General features: G+C 37.3%; 1 protein-coding gene across 1 annotated transcript in view; it reads left to right on the forward strand.

The window, feature by feature from the left end:
- The window catches only part of LOC136874077 (transcriptional regulator ATRX homolog), a 109,292-nt gene that overhangs the window by 15,134 nt on the left and 66,671 nt on the right, over nucleotides 1-27,487 (forward strand). The window contains exons 2-3 of the mRNA XM_067147602.2: nucleotides 5,075-5,772; nucleotides 19,461-19,820. Coding sequence (XP_067003703.2) covers nucleotides 5,075-5,772; nucleotides 19,461-19,820 — 1,058 coding nt within the window. The remainder of the gene's footprint in view (nucleotides 1-5,074; nucleotides 5,773-19,460; nucleotides 19,821-27,487) is intronic.

Here is a 27,487-nt window from a genome sequence, read left to right on the forward strand (position 1 = left end):
TTGCATTTTTACTAGATGTCCCGCTCAACTGCGATAGACAATAGGGGCTGTACATTGTTGATCAAGTATTATCGTGCTGTAGCCGTCGTTGTAGGCTGGCAGAAATCTGTTATGACACCAATATAATGGTCCGTTATTGGACATTATAAATTTTCCAGCTAACTCATTCTTGGTTGCCTGCGTTTCGCCCTCGTGTGCTAAGTTAGGCTCATCAGTTGGGACTTAGCACACCACCCAAGACGCAAGGCTAGTGCATACCGTGGAGGCCACTGCATAGGCAGTTTGAAGCCACCAGCAGTGCCAATGCACTATGAGAGCTATGTCTCATTTCCAAAAATAGATGCCTGCCTGGCCATCAAATGATGTTGTTGTTGTGACAGCGGGTGAATACCCTTGTCACCGTGTGAGGCAACTACAGGATATACAATTGGGCATCTTTTCTGTGCAGCATCACGGTAAGAACGTTACTTATATACAGATTTCATCATCTTATTCTCAACTATAAGGATAGAAAGCTAAGGAATGTTTGTGAATTGTTTCAGATGAAACGTAGATTAGCAGACTTTCAGCTACCCAAAGAGTGTTCCATTTCAGACTCTTCACAGCGAGCCAAGAGATCTCAATTAGAGAAATCATTAGAGGAGTCAGATATTGGGGATCTTTTAGGAGACGAAGATATCCAATGTAGTGTTATTGAGGATCCCAAATTTTCATTGTCAATTTCATCATCTTCACCGGTGTCCTCTGGAACCGACACAGATGTACATGATAGCCACAGTGAACATGTTAAAACACAGTCAGTTAAATCAGACTGCAGTTGGTGTGATATAACCAGGAATGATTTAGGCTTCACTGTTTTTCCTGGGGAAGCAAAGGTTTAGTTACAGTTAGAAGAAAGACAGCCCATTGATATATATACTCTAACTTCGTGTATGACAGCCTATTAGAAATGATGGTTCAGGAACCAACAGGTATGCCAGTCACTTTAAACAAAGTCATAATGAGAAAAGTAAGTCCAGAAGTTTGAAATGGAAGGAAACTAATGTTCAGGAAATGAAACAATTTCTAGGAATGATCATGTATGGGTCTTGTTCCTCACCCATACTGGTCTAAGAATGACTTGTATGATGTGCGACTTATTAGACGGGCAATGCCACAGGATCATTTCCTTCTTCTCTTGAGATTCTGGCACTTCACAGACAACGAAGCTAATCAACAACCAGGTCTTTATCGAATCCATCCCCTCCTTGATAAATTAAAACAAAATTTTGAGAATGTCTTGACAATGGGGAAGGAAATGGTTATAGAAGAAACTATGGTTCCTTGGAGAGGCTGTTTAGTTTTCAGAATGTATATTCCTAACAAAGCTCACAAATATGGAGTTAAGGTGTATAAACTCTGTACGAAAGAAGGCTACACTGTTAGAACAAAGATCTATGCAGGAAAATCCAGTGAGAGTGAAAGCGAAGTAGGTCATGCTCATTCTGTTGTAATGTAGCTTCTACGTGGATTCTTAAATGAGGGACGTATCCTCTATGCCGATAATTTCTACACCAGTGTGCCTCTTGCAGAAGAACTTCTGAGGAACAAAACATTTGTGTGTGGGACCCTTCGTAGGAATAGACGGGGACTACCGATGATAGTGAAACAGAAAATGAAGAAGGGAGAGGTGGTGGTTAAGATGTGTCAGCACGGTACTTGAGTTATCAGGTGGGTTGACAAGCAATCTATTCTAATGCTTTCAACACTGCCGAGCCATAGTGACTGTGTGGTAGACTCTGGAAAGGAAAACAGACAGTGAACCTGTCAGGACGCCTCTCTCTGTTCTTGATTACAATGGAGCTAAAAAGAGGGTCGATTTCAGCGATCAGATGTCTTCCTATTATTCAGGTCTACGGAAAGGTTTAAAATGGTACAGGAAAGTGGCCCTAGAACTTATCATTGGAACGGCCTTGGTTAATGCCTGGATACTTCACATCATGACATCTGCAAAAAAATGTTACTACTGCAATTTCAAGAGAAGGTCGCAAGAAGTCTGGTTGGACCACAGACAGAAGCTGTCATCAGTCCTGGGAGGAGACGTGCGCACATTCTTTCAAAGATGGAAGGACCAGCCAGAAAAGTTTGAAGACGATGCGTGGTTTGCTATACAGCGAGAATGTGGCACGTCGAAAGACGCTCACAAGAAAACAAAGCAGGTGACAACGTACTGTGAGGAATGCCCAGACAAACCATTCATGTGCATTGAATGTTTTAATAAGGTTCATAAATGTTGAAATTGAACTTACTGTGTTCAAAGTCAAAACTGCCATTGTATAATAACAAAATAAGTGAGATCTTGAGTGTAAATAGTTTAGGGAATTTCGAGATCATTGAAAAGAAATAGACAATTGAGTTCAAATAGAGAACAGTGTTATTTAAAAAAAAATTAAATTTTATATGCAGTGCCTTTATTACAAAGCAAATAAATATGTTCATTTATTGTTTGTGTAAAAGTGCATTTATGCTCATGTAAATCAACCTTTACCAGCATGCAGAAAGGGATGTAAACGCTCTGTTCTGTGCTACGCGAGGCACGAGTGACTCGTGGACTTTAATAATCATTGCCGCTAAACCGAGACTGGTGGATCTTCCTGCTGAAGAATGTGAGAACTTGAAATGACTTGCAGCTGTCAATCTAATTATTTCGAAGTAATATACTTTCGCCATCCATTCAGCAGCCCGCAGAACTACTTCCTTAGGGCGAGTCACACGTGCCTAGTGATACACACCAGCGAAGTACGGTACAAGACATCGGTGACTCGTGACGCACTCATGTTCAATGTCAACAGTGTAACAATAGCAGCGAACATGTGAAGTATAACTGATTTTCTAGAGTAATGCTCTCTATTCTCACCATACCCCACAGCAATGCAGAATGTGAATGTGTTTTCAGCCTTGTGAAGAAAAATAGAACAGAGTTCAGATCATCCATGTCCAATGAATCTCTGGAGTCTATTTGTATTTTGAAGACCAGCAGTTCTGGTCCCTGTTATGACAAAACCTTTTCTCAAGACTTTTTTGCAGGAAGCTAAAAAGGCTACAGCTATGACTTTAAAGTCAAACTAGCATGTGATTTGCAATGTGTATTATATTATTTCTTGCCTGTGTTACGTTACACAAGTTTTATTGTGTAAAGCTTGCACATCTGCGTAATTTATCAAGTAAGTCCTGTTATGTATGCTCCAAACTAATATTTACCATGCCTGCTGATGTTTAACATGGATTTCTTCTTGATTGTTGTGTTCATCTACAAATCATTGGCCTATGATATAAGTAAATATGATTTCGTTGAAGTATCCTGTTTAAAGGATGACTTATTATATTTTGTAGCCCAGAAGTATTATTATTTTCGTCAAGCCGGGGTATGTTGAGAATCATTCGATTTTTTTGTCGCACGTGAGTTTTACTGATAGCACTTTTCACAAGTTGGCAGGTATGACACTGGTTTGGATGCGAAAAAGTTGCTGCAAGTATCAAGTATCTTCATGAAAATAGCTTGATTGCACATCGTCTGGTGTATGATGCAGTATCTGCAGCTGTTGGGAGTATTAGCTGTTACTGTTCCATAAAAGATGATCCATGCAGCCAAAAATGCATCAACATTGTGAAATGAAGCTTAAGAAAAGTATAAAAAGAGTACAGATAACATCGCAACCAAAAGAAAGTTAGCAGCAGAAGAAATAAAACATACAGAATTGAAGAAACGATGTATTATACAGTGTGCTAAGAAAGAGACAGAACTGTAGAAAGAGGTGAAATGACTGAAGAAAATACTGTCGTAAGAGTGAGTGAGAGAGAGAGAGTGCTATAGTCGTTGTGAAATGATAATTAAATATATATAATAATAATTCACAAATTTGTTATAAAATGTATAAACTATATAGTATAGCACACAACTTTTTGTGCATTACATATATTAAGCATAAAAACTGCTGTGTTTAGAGTAACATATTTTATGTTTTTTTCTGTGATGTATATAAAAGTGATTGATTTTATATATATGTCTTTCTTGCGACTTATCTAGAGCAAGTTTTTACTTGGAATAAACCTGGTACTGAATCTGTTCAAGAACGGTTTACATCCACAGTGTGTGTTATGTGATATTCTTTGGCTGTGTTGATTGGATGTAAGTGTTAATGAATTGAACCAAATAGCCGGAAGTGCATTGTCACTTAGAAGCAGTGATGTTAGATAAGACTTTTCAAGTACATTTTGTGTATGTGTAATATAGCATTGTAAATTGAAAATGAACAGTTATATAGTATGAAGCTATAATACTTTTTTTTCATTTACATAAAACTGGCAATTTGTCAACTTTTTGTCTTGTAATTGTTTTAATAGTCATACAAACAATGTGGTATTCATTGGGATTGTAATTTTTTTCCAAAGCAAGAATTATATATATTTTCTAATTGAAGAGAGTTAAAAGCAGTGGGTGGAGTGGAGGGCTGTGAGGGGAGTTGGGAGGCCCTGTAAAAAATGTTAAAAATTGTTTGTATTTAAAAAAATCAAGGCTGACTGAATTTATTAAAAACAAAATATGCATTCACTGGAAAAAAATTACAAACCTAGAATTATCAAGGGTGTAATTCTTCCTATAGAAATTAGGTCCTGGAATGTTGCTGATAGTTGTTCTGAATATACTAGAAATATACTCAAATTTTGAAAACGGAACTCGGTAGACCCTGTATTAGCTGATGATGAGAATACTGCTGATCATGTCGTTTGCTTTATTTGTTGCAATGGACTAAGCAGGTACATACAAATTTGAAATGTTCTGTTGTTCAGGGAACTTGCATTCTTTTTTGATGTTATCATTGATTTTATCCTTTTGTGATTATTTTTTCCTTCATTTGCAATTTTTTTCCCTGCGAATATGCTATATACTGTAATTTATATTTATTTTTGTTTTTGTTTATGTTTTGTTTGTTAGAGAGGGTAGTGGCCAGGTTGTACTTCCTCCTAAAGGTGCCATTACCACCACCACCACCACCACATCTGTCAATACTAACATAGTTCTCCATTGTTTCAGGGAGGCATATCTTGAAGTTGAAGAGGATTTGACTACTTCCAGTGTGACTTATCCATCACACAGTAGTGAGCTCATATCTACATTTGCTAGCTACCTAGGATCCGAGAGTTATCTGGATGTGACATTTATCTGTACCTATAGCCAGACCATCAAATCTCATAAACTTGTGCTTGCATCAGTAAGCCCTTTTCTTAAGGAAATATTTGAAAACTGGGAAGGTTCTCAAAGTGACATTTACATCTCATTACCCGATATAAGCCGTAGAACAATGAAACTTGTCCTTGATTTAATTTATGTAGGCTATATAAGTTTGGAGTCGGATGAAATCACAGAGTTCAGAAATGCTCTTGCTCTCTTAAAAATTAAAAAGGATGATGTAGTAATATCATTGACATCAGCAAATCCATTAGTCCCCCCACCAAAGTTATTGATTCTGGATAAAAGACATAAAAGAGACTTGAAGAAAACTCGGTGTTCTAAGATAGTAGAGTCAGTCAGTCTTTCATCTATGTATGTTTCCAATACCGTGAATGCTGAAGAAGAAGGGGAACCAATCATAGACATGAATGTTGATGTTGAGCCTGGTGTTTCCAGCAAAGTTAGTTCAGTTGATCCTGAAAACGATCCATTGAATGTACCTGACTATTATTATGTCCCACAATCAGCACCTGTTGAGCAGCAGAAGAAGTCTACTAATGGTGAGATACAGTACTTTCTGAATTTTCTGCCTTCAGTTTTCCTATACCATCCTCTTGATATGTTCCCTGTTCATATTGAGACTTCAGTTTGAAATTAGATTAGACTTCACATTTTATGTGAAAACTTTGTTATGTTTTATGAACACTCTTAGGTAATGTTATGCATATATGTAGTCTGCACTTTCTTTTGTATCTGTAAATATGTGGGCTACTTTGGCACAGTATAATTAACAGATTGGGGAAAATTAAGCTGAGGCAAAGCCAGAGAAAATAGAAGTAGAAAGTCTATGAATTGGACTATAATTGAGGAGTTAGATGCAATTATAGCATAAGTCTACTTACGATGTTATTGCTTGAATATTGTTTTCGAATTTCCCGGTCCATTTACTACTGTCCAGTCCACGTCTTAGTTTACTAGTGTGTTATTAGAGGTCAGGCATGCTTCATGAGCAGCAAGTTCAGTTACTACCAGTTCTTTGGTTGGACACTATGTCAGCAAGTGGAAGGGAAGAATTTGTTGCCGGTGCCAATATTTCTATTGATGTCACTTCTGATACGTCAGTATGAAGTGATTCAGAAGTATTTGATGGTATGGTACTGCCTGTTTAGATGACAGTTTTAAGCCCAAGTATGGGGGTGGGGGGGTGAAGGAAGAAAGATCCTGATTCATGGGAAAAAATATTTTAAAGCGCATAAGAAACACTGACAGAAGTTATGTTTCTCTCAAAAATGGAAAGGAATCAGAAAGAAGAAATTTTGAACAGTGTATAAATATTGCAGGAAAAGGTAAGATCTTTGTTACAAGATCGGTTTAGTTTTGGTCTCCCTAGTGTTAGGTAATTGGAGAATAGAGACGGGCACTGCCCTTCCTCGGCTCCTAATGGCCGTAATGATGAAAGAGGGGCACTGCCCGTCCACCATTTAAATCTCATATTTCTTATTCATAAATATAGATAGTGCCAAGTATTGGTATCTGTATTGTGTATTGAAGTGTTTGGAAATTCTTTGACAAGTATTGATTACACCGGCCTGCAAAGATTTTTTGGCAAAAGTAATTGTATGTGATATACGTTACATTTAGTGTCATTATGTAAAAAATAATACCAGTTGTTTCGTATCACGTACAGATTTGTCACAAGTCTGTCTCATGTTTATGCCGATGGAGCTTCGTTGTTGTAGATGAGGTTTGGATTGGTTGTATGGAATGCAGGTATGGACATGTCTGAGAGAAAATATTGTATGTGCTCTGTTTTGGAGGGGAGTAGGTAATTGTACAGGAACACTGGAAGAACAATTAGAACAGTTGTAGTTCGTGCATGCGCATTGTCAGACAAGGTCAAAATGCCAAGACACGTTTTTCCGTAGTCTGAGAGAAAAATATGAGGACGTGTGTCACGCCTTTGTCTGCAAGTTACAACATGCGCTTGAAGTCGATTGAATGAATAAGTGAGTTAGTTTGTGTTAAAATGGCAAGTGGCAGTGATGTTCGGAGGTGAAAATATGTGAACAATCCCAACTCTTTATGTTATATAGTGGCCAGTGTACAATTAAAGGCCAGAAGCGAAATATTATGCCATTTATAAAAAAGCCTGTACTTGGCATATTTTAACATAAAGTTAGTTGATCAGGACAAGAATTTCGCACCCCATATTGTGGGTAAAACATGTGTAGAAAACCTGCGGTAATGGTACAGTGGGTTGTTGCCGTCAATGCCATTCGAAATCCCAATGGCTTGGTGGGATTACGAATGTTATTTTTGTGTATGTAAAGTCTCCGGGTTCAATACGAAAAACAAAAAGCACATTGTGTATCCCTACCTTCCATCTGCCATAACCCCCGTACCACATGGACCCGATATTCCTGTCCCAAAACCACCAATACAGTTACCAGAGAGTGTGTCTTCGTCATCATCAAGTGCGGAGGATGGTGGTGATGATACCTTTGTACCAGATGTTGAGGATAAAACTCCACGTCTTGTGTGTGTGACCTAGGCCTCACTAAAGAAAAGAGTGAACTTTTGGGATCAAGATTAAAAGAGAGAAATTTTTTACTTCCTGGGACAAATTCATATTGTTACAGAAGTCGGGAGGAAGAATTCTGGCAGTTTTTTGTTCACGAAGACGAACTTGTGTTTTGCTGTTATCTCTCTGGCTTGATTAGTCGTCTTGGAACTATTTACCAAGCAAAGGACTGGTATCTTTTTATTGATACCAGTAAAAGAAGTCTCAAAGGCATTCTTCTACACAATGGAAATAAACTTGTTTCAGTGCCAGTCGCCCATTCAACATCTCTTCATGAAAACTATCACAATTTATCTATGGTGTTGGAGAAACTGAACTACAATGAACACAGATGGTTACTGTGCTGTGATTTAAAAGTGTGCGGTATTATATTAGGGCAGCAAGGAGAATATACTAAGTTCCCATGTTTTCTGTGTGACTGGGACTCTCGGGAGAGGGATCGTTACTGGTTAGTGTCTGAGTGGCCCAAGAGGAAACAGTTTGTGTCTGGAGAAAAAAGAACATGGTAAATCGTCCATTAATTGATCCTCGAAATGTGTTATTGCCCCCTTTATGTATTAAATTGGGAATTATGAAGCAGTACATGAAGAGTTTTGGTAAAGGCAGTCCCTGCTTTCGGTACCTCTGTCAGAAATTTCCAGGATTGTCGGATGGCAAAATTAACCCTTTGCCGTTCCTTATTTAAAGGCAGATGCCCAGCCGCAATTACCGTATTTTCTGACAGAGTCCTTTAAATCCCAATAGGCACAGCAAAATCAATACCACTCTTCAAAAGAAAATAAATAGAAGTCATGCGAATAAAGATATAAATGTAATTAAAAAAAAATTTCATTCCTAAATGAATAGTGCATATAAACGTGTACCCACCCTAATTCTGAATATCCATATTTCACTCCTGAGGGTATTCCAAAAAGCGCCCCGTCCTGCACAATGGTATATTGCACTGCTTACCTTTGAATGTTGTTTGTTTGCCTCTCCCAGAAGCTGCACTATTTTTAATTTGTAACCACAAAGCACACACTCCGGCATGACCAGCTATCTTCGCAAGAGAATGAAATAATTTAGGGGATGGACAGCCGATGGATAAACTTTTCTTTCCTATACGTTTGTGAGACGTAAAGTCCCCGATCAGCAGTTGCACCAAGTTGTGCCGGAAGTTCAGCTGTCTGTTTCCATGAGCTGTGAGAGCTGGTCGGTTACTCATATCAAAGAATGATACTGTTCACAACGCACACATTCATCACAAAATAAAATATAAATTTTCACCATTTTTTAGACGTTCGCCTTACTCCCTTGTATTCTCTTTTCTAATCACGTGATGTCCATGCCACCCATATGTTTTATGTAATTTATGATAGCACGAGGACACGCAATTTCTATTCCTTCATTGCCTTTAGCGGTTTTTCGTTTCACTGTACCATCATTCGCAGAATCTGAATTTGTTGACAGCATAAGAACCTTTCGATACAATTCCGCGATTAGACGACATTGTGTGAACTTGAACGAGAATAATCTCTAACTAAAGACGATGTTTATAAAGTAGGTCTACGTGGGAAATATACACAGGAAGTGCTGTCAACAAGGTGTTGACAGCTTACTGAGTCAAGGGAATACAGTATGGTTTCACAAGACGCTTCAATATTTCTGTCAGCACACTTCTAATGAACGTGAGTAGGACAATTACTTTGGAGCGTTTAGCATGGCAGGCGGGTGATAATATTTGAGCACTCTGGAGCGGTAAGAATGGCAAAGAGTTAAGAAAGGTGTTTTTGATGGCCCCCAAATTTGGAAGCTTATGAAGGATCCGACATTCCGTACGACGATGAACGAAACACAGCTTCAGGCGTGGCAATCATTCACGGATGTTTGTAGCAAATTCCTAGATAATGTTAAAGATGTCAACTACCAACAGATTGTGGAAACCATGCTGTACAACTTCCAGAAATTGGGTTGCCGCATGAGCTTAAAATTACATTTCCTGCACAGTCATCTGGATTATTTTCCTGCAATTTTAGGAGTGCCGGCCCCGCGATGTAGGGGTAGCGTGCCTGCCTCTTATGCGGAGGCCCCAAGTTAGGGATTTTTACCTGTATCTAAGGACTGGTTCAAGGTCCACTCAGCCTACGTGATTACAATTGAGGAGTTATCCGACAGTGAGATGGCGGCCCCGGTCTAGAAAGCCAAGAATAACTGCCGAGAGGATCCGTCGTGTTGACCACACAACACGTCGTAATCTGCAGGCCTTCGGACTGATCAGCGGTTGCTTGGTAGGCCATGGCCCTTCGGGGCTGTTGTGCCATGGGGTTTGGATTTCAAATTTTCAAATTTAGGAACATTCAGCGAGGAACATGGTGAGTGGTTCCATCAGGATCTAAAAGAAATGGAACGAAGGTATCAGGGGCGATGGGACATCTCCATGATGTCGGATTACTGCTGGTGTGTAGTGCGAGATAACACTGCTGAGGAACACAAATGCAAATCAACACAGCGTTCATTCACATCAAAGTGCAGCAAACAATAGTGTTCTTGTAGTGAGATTCATAAATTCTAGCAAGAACTTTTTTTGTATATTTGTTGCAAGTTGCATTAAAATTACGTATATTCTCTATTATGGTGTTTTCTATTGAAATTACAACAGTATGTCAGATTTGGATTTTAAATAGCCAAAAAAAAAAAAAAAAAAAAAAAACCTGTACGTGATACGCAAAAACGGTTTACATATTTGAAATTAGCTCACCTAAATTGGGGAAATCACGTCTTCAACATTTTGCCGGAGAGAATTTTTTTTTGCAGGCCGGTGTTATTTCATGTAAATATTTTATCTTTGGTGGATATCTTTTCAGGTATATGTGTGGTTTGTTTATGTTGTGGTTATGGTTGCGCCAAGGCCTGAACGCAATGAAATCTCTATCGGATCTGATGAATTTTCTGAGTAGTTTTTTTTTTTTGTTTTTTTTTTTCATACCATACTCATTGCACCTATTTTCAAGTTCCAAGATATTAGACTGCAGGCTTTCGATACAGTCTGTCAATCAATCAGTCAATACTGATCTGCATTTAGGGCAGTCGCCCAGGTGGCAGATTTCCTATCTGTTGTTTTCCTAGCCTTTTCCTAAATGATTTCAAAGAAATTTGAAATTTATTGAACATCTCCCTTGGTAAGTTATTCCAATCCCTAACTCCCCTTCCTATAAACAAATATTTGCCCCAATTTGTCTTCTTGAATTCCAACTTTATCTTCATATTGTGATCTTTCCTACTTTTATAAACACCACTCAAACTTATTCGTCTACTAATGTCATTCCACGCCGTCTCTCCGCTGACAGCTCGGAACATACCACTTATTGTTGCAAGTGACTAATCTCATGTTTTAATCCGTATTGAAATCTGTTAGTATACAATAATAAAGTTTTATTATGAATCCACCTGTTCAATACATTATAATGTTGTTACATTAAAATAACTTCATTAGTTAAAAAGTTATATATGGGACATGTTTCGCTCCCTTATAGAGCATCATCAGCCAAATCCGAATCTCAAACAATTGTTATTTACGTAACAAAGACTTAAGAACCATTAGAACACTTTTGACAAACTTAAAACTTATTCTATTCAAAAATCATAAAATATAAAATCCTTGTATACATGGCTCAATTACATGTGCTTAATAGGAACATACACTAAAATTATGGAAGAGAGAGTACTAAAATATAAAATAAATAATATATATATCATGTCCAAAATCCTAGAAAGATGTGAAGATCAATCTTAGGAGCCAATTTGTGGATCTTCTTAGTAATGAGATCTGGTAAAAAAGTTATTTATCCCTTGTGGATAAGAGTCTATAAAGATTCAAAATTTATCGTCAAATTTGATGATTGAACTTATAACAGGATAAATGTTGGTCTTCAAGAAATTTAAATGCTTGTCATGTGACCTCGGCGAATGCTGTTGGAAAGATATGTTCTTATAGTTGTCAATGACCGTTCGTTGAACTAATGGATTTTATAAAGATGATTGAAAGGGACGTAAATCAACGTTTGTATTGAAAGCTGCTGCTTGGTTTATCTTGTTGAATGTCTGTAACAAGAAAAGGAATCTTGTAAGTAATCGGAATTTGTGTTGCTAGTTAAGAGTGTGTTTCTAGAAACTTCACTTACCCCTCCAATTGCTGTTTGTCGATTTGGTGTTGTCTGAGGTTATGTGGTGACTGTCTGTTCTGTGTCTACTCCTTGTGTTGTAAGAGTGAGGTGGTGGGGGTTGAGGGGAGGGAGTAGGGGTAGGAGGAGAAATGTTTGTGGGTGTGGTTTTGGAAGGGGAATGTCTAGTAGGAGCGCAGGGAGGGGTTGAGTTTTTTAATGTTGGATTTTTATTAGTTATTTTGGGAATGAAAACTTTGGCAAAATTACTTTTTTCTAGATTAAGCGTCTTTAAGAGTTTCGGTAATTGTTCGTGCAACGGATTTCTTATTTCAATTTCGTCATTTAAATTTTTTTCCTTATTGAAATACTGGTCTAAGTGGATATAAATATTTTCTAATTCTGTCATTAGTTTACCTTTTTCTATCTTCTTTATAATTTTTAGGTCTTTCTCTATGGTTGTAAATTGGTGGCCTGACTCTCTCATGTGAGCACTCATCGCAGAATGTTTGTTGTGCTTTGTAGCATTAACGTGTTCTAAGTATCTTGTGAGAAAGTTACGGCCAGTTTGGCCAACATATGAACATTTACATTCTACACATGTTAATCTATAGATGCCAGAGCTTAGATAAGGGTTCTTGTTGGAATTTATACTATTGTGGTTGAAAAAAATGTTTCTGTTTGTATTTTGTGTTTTGAATGCTACATTTACATCTCGTTTTTTGATAGGATTAGTTATTTGAAAAATGGCTGGATTGGTGAATGTAAATGTTGCGAATTTGGACTGCTTAGTTTTTTCGGGAGTAAGATTAGTTACTAACTTTTGTTTTACTTTATTGATGATCCGATTGACTGTATTTATTTTATATCCATTAATTGAGGCCAGATCTTTTAGAGAGTAACTTAAAAAAGGAACTCAATTTTATAAAAGATCTGGCCTCAATTAATGGATATAAAATAAATACAGTCAATCGGATCATCAATAAAGTAAAACAAAAGTTAGTAACTAATCTTACTCCCGAAAAAACTAAGCAGTCCAAATTCGCAACATTTACATTCACCAATCCAGCCATTTTTCAAATAACTAATCCTATCAAAAAACGAGATGTAAATGTAGCATTCAAAACACAAAATACAAACAGAAACATTTTTTTCAACCACAATAGTATAAATTCCAACAAGAACCCTTATCTAAGCTCTGGCATCTATAGATTAACATGTGTAGAATGTAAATGTTCATATGTTGGCCAAACTGGCCGTAACTTTCTCACAAGATACTTAGAACACGTTAATGCTACAAAGCACAACAAACATTCTGCGATGAGTGCTCACATGAGAGAGTCAGGCCACCAATTTACAACCATAGAGAAAGACCTAAAAATTATAAAGAAGATAGAAAAAGGTAAACTAATGACAGAATTAGAAAATATTTATATCCACTTAGACCAGTATTTCAATAAGGAAAAAAATTTAAATGACGAAATTGAAATAAGAAATCCGTTGCACGAACAATTACCGAAACTCTTAAAGACGCTTAATCTAGAAAAAAGTAATTTTGCCAAAGTTTTCATTCCCAAAATAACTAATAAAAATCCAACATTAAAAAACTCAACCCCTCCCTGCGCTCCTACTAGACATTCCCCTTCCAAAACCACACCCACAAACATTTCTCCTCCTACCCCTACTCCCTCCCCTCAACCCCCACCACCTCACTCTTACAACACAAGGAGTAGACACAGAACAGACAGTCACCACATAACCTCAGACAACACCAAACCGACAAACAGCAATTGGAGGGGTAAGTGAAGTTTCTAGAAACACACTCTTAACTAGCAACACAAATTCCGATTACTTACAAGATTCCTTTTCTTGTTACAGACATTCAACAAGATAAACCAAGCAGCAGCTTTCAATACAAACGTTGATTTACGTCCCTTTCAATCATCTTTATAAAATCCATTAGTTCAACGAACGGTCATTGACAACTATAAGAACATATCCTTCCAACAGCATTCGCCGAGGTCACATGACAAGCATTTAAATTTCTTGAAGACCAACATTTATCCTGTTATAAGTTCAATCATCAAATTTGACGATAAATTTTGAATCTTTATAGACTCTTATCCACAAGGGATAAATAACTTTTTTACCAGATCTCATTACTAAGAAGATCCACAAATTGGCTCCTAAGATTGATCTTCACATCTTTCTAGGATTTTGGACATGATATATATATTATTTATTTTATATTTTAGTACTCTCTCTTCCATAATTTTAGTGTATGTTCCTATTAAGCACATGTAATTGAGCCATGTATACAAGGATTTTATATTTTATGATTTTTGAATAGAATAAGTTTTAAGTTTGTCAAAAGTGTTCTAATGGTTCTTAAGTCTTTGTTACGTAAATAACAATTGTTTGAGATTCGGATTTGGCTGATGATGCTCTATAAGGGAGCGAAACATGTCCCATATATAACTTTTTAACTAATGAAGTTATTTTAATGTAACAACATTATAATGTATTGAACAGGTGGATTCATAATAAAACTTTATTATTGTATACATACCACTTAGTCGAGCGGCCCCCCTCCTTTCTCTCAGTTCTACCCAGCCCAAACTTTGCAACATTCTTGTAACGCTACTCTTTTGTCGGAAATCACCCAGAACAAATCGAGCTGCTTTTCTTTGTGTTTTTTCCAGTTCTTGAATCAGGTAATCCTGGTGAGGGTCCCATACACTAGAACCATACTCTAGTTGGGGTCTTACCAGAGACTTATATGCCCTCTCCTTTACATCCTTACTACAACCCTTAAGCACCCTCGTAACCATGTGCAGAGATCTGAACCCTTTATTTACAATCCCATTTATGTGATTACCCCAATGAAGATCTTTCCTTATATTAACACCTAGATACTTACAATGATCCCCAAAAGGAACTTTCACCCCATCAACGCAGTAATTATAACTGAGAGGACTTTTCCTATTTGTGAAACTCACAGCCTGACTTTTAACCCCGTTTATCAACATACCATTGCCTGCTGTCCATCTCACAACATTTTCGAGGTCACGTTGCAGTTGCTCACAATCTTGTAACTTATTTATTACTCTATAGAGAATAACATCATCTGCAAAAAGCCTTATCTCTGATTCCACTCCTTTACTCATATCATTTATATTTATAAGAAAACATAAAGGATGGGTAAACGAAGTTCTAAATGAATCGATTGGATTGCTCAATTATGACTATAGATGTTAAAATTGATCACTACAGCATTATACACCACATATTACCTTGCGCAGTATCAACATGGGATAATTATTAAGGGTATTTCCTAACATATCTTTATTTTCAACATATGGATATAGTGAGACTTATTTGACTTAACATTTACCTGTCTCAGCTATGTCTTCATTATATTTTTCTACTTCCACGATGAGATGTCTTTTCATGCCAATGCTTCTTGTATATGATCCAGACTTTTATATATACATATCCTTCATATTCATTCTATCACTTCTGTGCCTTTTTCATATAAATTCTTCTCGACGATTTCTTATCTCTTTCATTATAACCTGCGTATCATTTAATTCATTCATAACACCTTCATAACGTAGCCATTCCTCTTAAATCTCATAACCTTTGCTCGGTATTCTATTCCATTGAAAACATCATCACTTCACTGGATCTCATCTCATTTCGCACACTGACATCTAACCTCCTAGTACATTATAATACTCCTTTCTGTTTCTTCATTGACAAAGAATAACTCATATTGGCTGCATATCTCTTCTCTACCATATCTTCATGATGACCAACAACACGTTAGGTTACTTCACTCATTTACGATATCAATTTCTCACATATGCTGTCATTATGCTGTAGTAAACTCTACTCACTCCTGCTATCAATAATAAATTCTCCATAGCTAATACATTACATTCAGTACAGACTGTCACTTCTCCCAATCGAGGTATATCGACCCTAACATATCTTAACCATGAGAGCTAGATTTTGACATTACACTTCACTGATCCCATTAATATCATAGATACACAATTTAGGTAATATTCTGATAATGTTATTATCCTACATTAACTTAATTAAGAACTATAATTTAGAGAACTTAGCTTGTCATTCTCCGGTTTATGACGGATCTGTAGCCATCTAAGCTATGGCTGTTGCGCTCGGCTGGCCGGAATCCATAGATCAGCTGGTCTCCCGTTCTACATCAGGTTGGTTGGATGGTCCGTTGCACACTCCTCCCTTATATATATATAAGATGTTAAAATTGATCACTACAGCATTATACACCACATATTACCTTGCGCAGTATCAACATGGGATACTGCGGATCTAGTTGCTCATATTGATGGTCTTCTTTCTTGTGCTAAGTGTAACAGAATATAAATATGATATGTATGAGTTCATATCAAAGTCTTCAGTAGTTCGACAGTCTATACGTGTTCTTATATATTTGATAATAAATATGACTGCTTTCAAATATGTTGTATTGGGTTCACTAATGCTCCAGTATCAATTCTGTTTTAAATTGAAAGTGAATTCAGATAAGATTTTGTTTTTTCTGACATTCTATTTCCCTTAATTTTCTTCCTTCTTGAAATTCTCATCTTGTATTTACTTGGCAATCTTTTACTCCGTCAGTAATCAATATTCTGGTCCTTGTCTGACCACTTGCCTTGCCTGCTAAGTTTTTCTCTTATTTTAAACTGGAACACTGTTCCTTTATCAAGGGTTATGAATTTCCGTTATGTTAAATATGTGTTGTTCTACTATATTTTCTTTTTTCTTCAGTTCCTTGCAGAATATTTTATATATATTTTGTTAGTTTCCTTGCAATTATATGCAAACGATGTCTTCGTCCTCCATTTAATCTTTCAGCAGATAGTTGTATGATAATCATATATATCATTTATCTTGTTTTTTAAACAATCTACCTAGCATTTCAATGTTCTTTTGTTCCACAGCTTTCGTGATCATACTCTATTTTTTCAAGTTCGGCCCCCTGTGAACTTCTGAATCACAGTTCGCTTTGCAAAAATTCCGTCTCGCATGGTCCATACATCAATTTTGACGCCATTTTATAACGCGGCAGAAAATGCAATGGCACAACAGTATCTTCCAACTTTACTTCATAAAGGTAAACATTAGAATAAAATGCATTATCAATAAATGGAATCATGTGGAACTAAACGAGGTCACACAGCTAGTTGCAAATAGAGGAATGTGGAGATACTTAATCAATTTACAGAAGCCTGCAGGCAATAAGTCCATAAGGAAGATGTGTATGTATAAACGTATATGGAAGCGCGTAAAAGAGAGTTAAGAACAACGGCAGGGAATGAAAATAAATTTTAAAATGTAAATTAGAGAGACAAAGAGACCTGCGTACCTTCTATTACGGACCGAGCAACTTGACCAATCTACTACGAGAATACTTTCCAAAACGCTGCCTTACATGACTGACATAAGAAAATGTAATCTTGAGATTTTAATCCTAATTAGGTATTGATTATGAAGCTCATAGATTAAAATCATGAAAGCTTGACATAAATTGTTGTCTATAACTCTTAAGACTCCCATTATTAGGCTTTCTGGTGATAATCAGCAGATACAAGCACAGGAAAATTAGACAATCGAAATGAGCTTCATACATCTAACGATAGATAGCACCTCATCAGTCTAACCAACCTCGTATATCGGTGTCTAGCTCCGGGTAGCTACCTAGCGCTTGCACGGAGGTGGTTGCACTCAAGCCAAAGTACCAGTTTAGTTACACTCCCAGGTAGTTAACCTCCCGCGCAGCTGCCAGCCAGTTTACCAGCAGACGTTTGAACCGGCCCTAAGTGGTATGTTCTGAGCAATCGGTGGAGAGATGGCATGGAATGACATTAGTAGACGAATAAGCTTGAGTGGAGCTTTGTTTAAAATATGAAGATAAAGTTGAAATTCAAAGGGACAAATTGGGGTAAATATTCATTTATAGGAAGAGGAATTAGGGATTGCAATAATTAATAAATTAATAAATTTCCGAGTTTTTTGAAATCATTAGAAAAGTGTAGATAAACACTTGATAGGGAATCTGCCAACTGTGTGACAGCGCGAAATGCAGTTTAATGATGACTTGATTGTTTTCTTAGTTTTCTTACCTACAGATTACATACCTATAGTAAGTACTTAGCCTGATAAACAGCTGAGTAAAAGTTCATACCTCCTGGAAAATTGTGACTGTTCCTTAAGCCTTCAGTAAATTATTCATGCAGTCTCCCAAGATAAATCTACAAATGGCCCTTCAAAGGATCTGAGTTTGAGCCTACTTCGTTTGGCTATAATTTTATTCACGCTGGGTGAAATAGTAGTTCAGGGAAACATCTAAACGTCTCGAATATCTCCGTTAATACTGGACCTATTGATAAATGCTTCATAAGTTGTAGAAAATAAAATTTCTGATTTGGGTCACGTAGTTATCAGCTTGCATTCGGGAGATAGTGGGTTCGAACCCCATTGTTGGCAGCCCTGAAGATGGTTTTGTGTGGTTTCCCATTTTCACACCAGGCAAATGCTGGGGCTGTACCTTAATTAAGGTCACAGTCGCTTCCTTCCCACTCCTAGCTCTTTCCTATCCCATCATTGTCATAAGACCTACTGATACGTGTTGTGGAAACTTCTAAGGCTGGGTTTAATTTCAAGCACTGCTAAAGTAGTAGTAGTAGTAGTAGTAGTTTCTTGAGTGTCTTTTAATTGGAATAGACTATGCATTACTCTGACATGACATCTTCACCCATAGTACAGTAAAACTCGGGTTAACCAAAACACAGATTATCCAAAATCACGAATCAATGTACAATGTACATGTCTTGCTTTATAGAATGTAAGTATTAAAAGTACCATTGTACCAGCTGTAGTCTATTGTATACTGTACATTGATACTTTTTCTTTTAAAGCAACATAGGAATTATAGTACATATATGTGTTGTTATTTTAGGTTGCCCTAAGAATTCTTGAACAATTTAGTGAGATAATGCTACCTGTCGTCCTTCTAATGAGTAGACGGGATGACATTGCTGCTCAAAAACATTGGGAGGAGGGATGCAGGAAGAAAACATACTGAGTGTTTTGAATGAGTAATTCATACTTACTGTATATATTGATGTACTGTAATCCTAAAAACATCATTTTGACTTTAATAAAGAACATAATTATCCTACATAGAGAGTTAGGAATTGTTTGGCTTTCAGAACATTTCATAATTACATACTGTAATTAGATCAAAAATAGTAATAGTTGTTTATGACTCAACCAAAAGAATTTTCTGAAAATGCTTCCTGCCCTTTTAGTTCAGTTAACCTGGGTTGCAGTGTGCACTTGAAATTAGGTTCTGATATATATATATATATTTTTTTTTTTTTTTTGAGGGAGCTACATTTTGGTGCTAACAGAATTACTAATGGAGTTCTTATTAATTATCATGCAGTATATCATTTGTTGCACTTTTTTGTTGTTGTAGAAGTCACTCCTGCACCACCAGCAGCTGGTCCACACAGTTCCAAGGAGAGTAATGTGGTTAAAGAAAATAGTGCTCCTAACATTCACACGCCTACAGTACAGCAGAAATTGTCCAAGAAGAAAAGCAAGACTCCTTCAAATAATCCAAAAAGTGATAAGAAGAAAAAGACTCTACCTGACCCTGATAAACCACCTGCAAAGAAAAAAACCATACCCAAACCTGATATACCAAATCAAAAGGCCAAAAGCCAACAAAATGCGACACATCCAAAAATTAAGAACACTCCAGATACAGCAAAACACAGTAGAAGTAGGAGCACAAGCCATTCTACCAAAGCACAACATGGTGATAAATTACCAGGTAAGTTGAAAATGTTTCCTCTGTTCAGATATTTATATTGCATTGCATTCTGGTACTTACTTTTGGCTGTTGATGTATTATACTGTATAGACATGGCATATGCAGTCTCCTAGTAAGAAGGCACCTTTGTCCTCAACAACTTGGAGATATGATTTAGCTGTGTTCACTTGTAACATTTTTTAAAAAGTTCATACTCAACCCTCTACCCTTCTGGCCTTTGAAATGTGGCACCGGCAAAAAAGAATCCCAGGGTCACTAAACGGGTAATACCCGCAGAGATATCTTTGAATTATATAACTAACCTTAAATTATTAAGCAGGAAGGATAAGAGAGAAGATAAATTAAGGGCCTGTACTATGACAGCCGGATAAAAGTTCGGTATAAATTTATTTGGCAGTTTGGACATTTATCTGGAAGTTCGACTGAAAACGCGTACTACTACTTTCGTTTATGTGCAATCTGGGAAAATATTCTCAAGTATAGCTATGCCGAAGTTGGAGAGGCTGTTAACGCTCTTATCTTGGACTTCGCTCTTATCAGGGATGCTACTGTAAAGAATCAAGATGGCTACACATCAAGATGAATGTGCATCTGCATGATGCTGTGCGAAATTAAGTTGTTACAATGTAATCTATATCTATATTTATAAAGTATGTCATGCTTCCTATCCAGCTATCAGAGAATTCTTAAAGATTTCCCAAGTTAGCAAGTTGTTGCTACTGACTACACTAGCCAACATGATTTTGCGGTAACATAGAAAATATGTAATTCTTATGGAAATCGCTGCCCTGATTCCGAAAATGATGCTATTTTTTTTTCCTGTCACGTCTAGTTGTGACGCAATTTGGTGTTTTAGTATCTGCATGAATTCATAAGATGTAATGTTGAGAGATGTTCTCGCGCAACTTTTTTTAGAATACAATTATGTGATTTGATTTGTTATTGTTTGCATTTTATTATAGGTTTATTGCTGTCTAAATTTTCATTTTGTAATGGGGGATTTCCTGGTAAATTCATAACAAACTCCCCCAGATATGCAATAGACCGCAAGGTATGTAGGATTGAAGATAAGACAGTTGAGAGTTTGTCTTTTATCTTAGACCACTTGAATAAACAGACGTATTAAAAGCCCCAGCCCTTATGCAATGTTTATGATGGACTGATAAAGCAGTTTCCTTTCAAAGATAACAGTCCGAAAGTATTATACTCAAGAAGATGAACTTGTATTTTGTACGGATGTTTCAAATCCTACGTCGATTGGGAGAGAAAGAGTATGATCCTAGTAACTGGCGTGTTTTTATTGACTCTTCCAAAATAAGTTTAAAGGCTGTTTTGCTTCATAATACAAATGTTCTGGCATCCGTCCACTTGCACACTCCACAAAAATGTCTGAAACATACGAGACCTTAAAGTTGATGCTTGAAAAAATTAAATATCATGAGCATGGGTGGCAAATTTGCGGTGATTTGAAGATCATTGGATTGTTGCTGGGACAACAAAGAGGCTATACAAAATTTCCCTGTTTCCTATGCGAATGGGATAGCAGGGCACGGGATAAACATTGGGATACAGTGAATTGGACAGAAAGGAAACAACTACAACCAGAATCCAAAAATGTCTTGAATGTAAGTCTTATTGACCGTGAAAAAATTCTACTTCCACCCTTGCACATCAAATTTAGATTGATGAAACTGTATGTCGAGGCATTAGATAAAAGTAGCGTATGCTTCCAATATTTATCCACTAAATTTCCCTCATTATTAGGTGCAAAAATCAAAGAAGGCGTATTTGATGGACCACAGATTCGTAAACAGATGAAGGATAACATTTTCACAGACACGATGACCAAAATTGAGAAAGAGGCATGGAACATATTCAAAGATGTAGTGATTAAATTCCTTGGCAACATTAAGGACCCTCAATACAAAGAAATTGTAAGGAAAATGTTGGTAAAGTTTAAGGAACTCGGTTTTAATATGAGCCTTACGCTTCATTTCTTACCTTCGCATCTGGATTATTTCCCTCTAAATTTAGGAGCTGTCAGTGAAGAACAAGGTGAAAGGTTTCACCAGGATCTCAAAGATGCAGAACGACGCTATCAGGGACGTTGGGATGTGATTATGATGGCCGATTACTGTTGGTCGATTGCACGAGACGACCCTTCTAGAGATCATTCAAGAACTTCAAAAACCCGGAAATTCCACGGAAAACGGGAAAAGACGGAGGTGTGAATCTAACCTGCACATAATGTAAGTAACAAAACTATGTATGTTTAACCATGTCATTTTTATTCAAGGCATGGTTATATTAATTTAAAAGCAACTGTACAGTTGAAACTAAATAGGCGCTTTATGCTTCAGTTTCACGAATTTCAGTATACATTAAAAATATAATACATACTGTCTACTTGCTTACAAAGCAGCATTTATGTGTATTCAATGCATGCAAAATATGATTACGTTTTTCAAGCTGAAATTTACATTAATACATCAGGTACAGCAGATAGCAGGTAGGGACCCTCTTCGGAGGCAGCCCTACCCAGGGAGTGGCGCCCCTGCCTATGTGAGTCCCAGAGCACACTGACCCGGTTTGTAACATCTGGTATGGGTCCCAGCTCAGGGTTACGAGTGAAGACCTCAACGGCATCTACGGCGGAGAAGGTGGACTTCGGTACGGCGGGGATGGCGGAAGGGGCATACCTGTAGCGTCTGTACTCCAGAGGAGCGGCTACGAAAGGCGTGTCTCCATGTTAGGGGCGGCCTAATTTTGAACCTGGCAGTAGGTATAAAATGCCTTTTGGGTGTGGCATCATAACAATAGCCTATATGGACAAAGCAAATATGGTGCCTCGGAAAAGGTTAGGGCGTCCCCTGCTAAAAGCGACGCACAGCTCTTCAGGTGCTGGGGGAACTGTGAAAAATGGGCAACCAGCACCAAACTACATCAAAATTGCAACAGTTAATGTACTGACACTGACGGGAAAGACAGAAGAACTGGTTGACTTCATGATAGAAAAAGATATAGCCATACTTGGACTGTGCGAGACCAAGAAGAGGGGTACAGGGGAGATCCCTCTGAGAGAAGGATACAGGCTGTATTACAGCGGAGGACCTGAAGCAAAAAATGGAGTGGCCATCATACTTAGAAGAGAAATCCAAGAATATCTGGAATATACAAAGTACGTCAGCGATAGGATGATGATGATGAGACTCCAGTTTGAAAATGGCGTGAAAGATCTATTTCAGTTGTATGCCCCACAAACTGGTTGCATAGATGAACATCTAGAGGACTTCTTAGAGGAAGTGGAGAGACAGATAGAAGATAAGGAAGTGCTATTGATGGGAGATCTAAATGCACAAGTTGGAATGGAAAGACAAGGAAAGGAAGATGTTGTAGGGCCCTTTGGATATGGAAATGTAAATCCAGAAGGTGAGTTGTTGGTGGATTTTTGCATGAGGAATCAAATGATTGTTGGAAACACCTGGTTTAGGAAGAAGAACAGTCAGAAGATACAAGGTATGGCTGGGGAGACAGACGGACAAAGACCGTGATTGATTATATAATCATAGAGAAAGAACACCGGAAGAACCTTGTAGATGTAACAGCCATGCCTGAAGAAGCCTTTGGTGGAGATCATAGAGTTGTGATAGGAAAATTGAAAGTTAGAAAGATTGAAAAACCCCAATTAAGAAGAGAGAAAAGAATTAAAGTATGGAAGTTGAAGGAGAAAAGCATACAAGAAGAATTTCAAAGGGAAATAATGCCCTTGGTACCCAGGACAGAGGTGGGGAATGTTGAAGAGGAATGGAAAAGATTTAAGGAAGCACTGGTTGGATGTGCAGAAAAGGTGTGTGGTAGAACATCAGGAAATGTGAAAGATAAAGAAACACACTGGTGGAATGATAGGGTAAAGATTAAAGTGAAGGAAAAGAAAATGGCATGGAAAGCATGGAAAACATCTAAGACTGAAGAAAGTAGAAGAAAATATGTGGAGGCAAAGAATTTGGCCAAGAAAGTAGTGGAGGAAGAAAAGAGGAAAAGCTGGGCCTTATTCACACAGACATTGAGAGATGATACGCAGGGCAGCAAGAAATTACTGTATGGTATCTTAAGAAACAAAAAGAGAGATCAAGTAAAACACCAGATTTGTGAAGGATGAAGGTGGCATAATTTTAACAAAGCCAGAAGAAATAAGAAATAGATGGAGAGAGTATTTTCAGAAGCTGCTGAACATAAGAACGGATGACAGTCATTCAATGGACGACCAGGAAAGGCAATTAGTTGACGAAGAAATGGATAAAGAAATTACAATGAATGAAATTGAAATGGCAGTAAGAAAGATGAAAAATGGAAAAACTGCTGGAATAGATGAAATTTCAGTGGAGATGATAAAGGCAGCTGGAGCTGTAGGCCTGCAGTGGACATATCGGATTCTCAGGAATGTCTGGGAGAATAAGGAGGTCCCTGAGGATTGGCAAAAAGGAATAATCATCCCAATTTTCAAGAAAGGTGATAAGAAAGTTTTGAAGAACTACAGGGGAATTACTCTAATATCCCATGTTGCTAAGATAACGGAAAGGATACTGGAAAGTAGAATAAGGTTGAGGGTTGAGAAGCAGATACAGGAAAATCAGTTTGGTTTCAGAAGTGGAAGGTCAACAATAGAGCCCATTTTCATTATGGGACAACTAATGGAAAAGCATTGGGAGTACGGGAATGATATGGTGATGACATTCATTGATATTGAAAAGGCATATGACAGTGTCCCTAGGACGAAAGTTTGGGACAGTCTGGTGCAAAAAGGAATTGGACAGGGATTAATAAAAATGATCATGGCATTGTATAAGGAGTGTTGTAGTTGCGTGCAAACACAAATTGGCAGGACAAGTTGGTTCAAAATAACTAGTGGGCTGAGACAGGGAAGTGTTCTATCACCAATCCTGTTTACAATAGTAATGGATGACATCATGAGAATAGCAAAAGCAGCATATGGAGGAAGAGAAATGAACATGATGTTATTTGCAGATGATATTGTGATTTGGGGAGAAGACGACAGGAAGGTTCAAGAACAGTTGAATGTGGTGAATGGGAAGATTGAAGAATGTGGATTGAAAATAAGTGTAGAAAAGAGTAAAACTCTTGTTATGACTAGAGGGGAGAAAGAAGGGAAAGGTCAGATTAGACTTGCAGACAAGTCCCTGGAAGTAGTGGAAAACTTTAAATACCTGGGGAGTGAATTAATGGAGAATGCTCGACTGGATGCTGAGATTAGTAAAAGGATTCAAGCTGGAAGTTGTTTCTATCATAGTGTAAGAAATATGTTATGGGACAAAGATGTGCCAATGGAAACAAAGGATACTATGTACAAGATGTATTACGTACCCATAACAACTTACGGAGCAGAAACTTGGACAATGACAAAGAAGGATGAGAGTCGAATACAGGCAGCCGAAATGAAATTCTTGAGGAGTATGATACAGAAGAGTAGAAGAGACAAAATAAGGAATGAGAAAATCCGGGAAGAAATTGGAGTGGAAAAAAATTAATGATAGAATAGAGAAGAGCCGACTAAGATGGTTTGGGCACATAAAGCGAATGAGCGACGAAAGAATGCCAAAAAAAGTGATGGAAATGCAAATTCAAGGAAGGAGAGGCCTTGGACGACCACGATTGAGATGGAAGGATACCATCCAACGCAGCATTATAGAAAGAAATCTGGACTGGGACACAGTGTTGGAAGAGGAGTGGTGGAAAGACCGAAGAAAGTGGAGAGGAACCATATTTGCCCCTACCCGGCTACAGCTGGATAAAGGGAAATGATGATGATGATGATGACATCAAATGTAATCAATACTAAGTATCAACAATTTTACGTAAGAACAAAATAATATTTTGTAAAATTGCCACCAAACCAGACGTGATTTGCCACAACTAACTTTTTTCTCTAATTCTGTGTTAAGAAATTCATAAAACCCACCTAGTTTCGTTTTTACCGCACAAAAAAAAGTTTTATTTTGCAGGCTCATGCTATATAAGTAGCACACAAGCAGTCAACAGGAAGTTTAATGGGTAGCCGCGGTCGTTAGGGCAACATCGATTGCTGCTGTGCAGTTTTTCGTGGGTTCGAGTCCCAATAGTCTAACATTTTTTTACCTTCTAAATGATAGTTGGTAGGGTACTAGAGGTGATAACACACATTTCCTAATCATTAAAATGCGTGTCAAAAGCGTGGGTTCTTTTCCAAATCTATCCGCGACGCACATGTGTAGTAAAAGTATACGACGTTGTTCATGGCGATTCGTCCGTCGAATGAGGAGGTTAAGGAGGTTATATTTCTTTTATTTCATAACAACTTGCTACAAAAGTATTTACGCTAAAGTGAGATAAATGCTTGCCAGTTACTATTCTCACATTGTATTGAAAAGAAAGAAAATAACTACTTATTCAATGAGCAAGCAATAAATTGAATATAAAATTAATGATCCTATGCTGGATCAGTGGCATTAATCACGAATATAAACTTTACTTTCGCCGTAACGCGCATCCTCGTAAATAGTCTCTTCTTCTTCTTCTTCGTTTTGCCTCATGACTGAGGAGTCGTGACTATCATAATATTCAGCCCTCTAGCCGATGAACCATACTTCGCCATTCTTCCCTATTTAAAGCTTTCAATGTGTTACTCTGAGAGAACACTGTAGGGGGCCGTTCACCATGTCAATCCATCGCGTTGGTATTCATCCTCGTCTGGTTCCCTGGACTTTGCCCTAGACAAAAAAGATACATAATCTGAATCTTAACTTTCGCGTCCAGGTTACATTTTCAGTGTTTCTATTTTCTATAACAGTTTCAATTTCGTTATACAGTTAATTAATTTTAACATTTCTTCGTATGTGTGTATTTCAGTCTTAATTCTATTTTTGACCTGAACTTCCACGTTATAGCTTAATAAGAGTCTGATATTGGATTCTAGTAATACAATTTCAAAAGGAATAGAGCTAAACAAACGAAAACACCAGGGAACACGTATACCACCGTGCTAAATTTCACTATATTTTCAGTAACCTTATTACCAACCCAATAAAAATGTTACTACATCTTCCGCATTACAATACCGTCGTTAAAATCCGTTGGTAGTACGCAAGAAAATATTTAACTTCTAGTTTGCAAAACTGCATCCTATGTATCTGGCTGTTTACCTGGCAGTCGTAATACAGGCTCTAAATATAAAGATCTGAATGAGAACCTTTGGTAAAACACAAATTTGTTAAAATAAAAAGATAAACTTTGGCAAAGCAAAAAAAATTCCCGCGCAAACAAAATTATGAAATCATTAAAATGTTAAAAATTATTATTATTATTATTATTATTATTATTATTATTATTATTATTATTATTATTATTATTATTATTCATACACTTCTCCACAGGAAATATGGGTAGTAATGGGGCACAGGATGCACCAAGTGCCTTACATAATTAAAGTATTTACACATTATAATACAAACGTTGATGTACATGTATATACAAAACTGTAGATCACGGGATCTTCATTCTTGCGAGAGGAACGATCGCACAATGTTGCATGTTGACAGGAGGACAGAATGTTGCATAATTTTGTAGATGTTCGGTGGAAGACCCAGTTCTCGCAGACTCTTGTGAAGGGTGTG

The sequence above is a fragment of the Anabrus simplex genome, chromosome 5, assembly GCF_040414725.1.
Source record: "Anabrus simplex isolate iqAnaSimp1 chromosome 5, ASM4041472v1, whole genome shotgun sequence".
Classification (NCBI taxonomy): domain Eukaryota; kingdom Metazoa; phylum Arthropoda; class Insecta; order Orthoptera; family Tettigoniidae; genus Anabrus; species Anabrus simplex.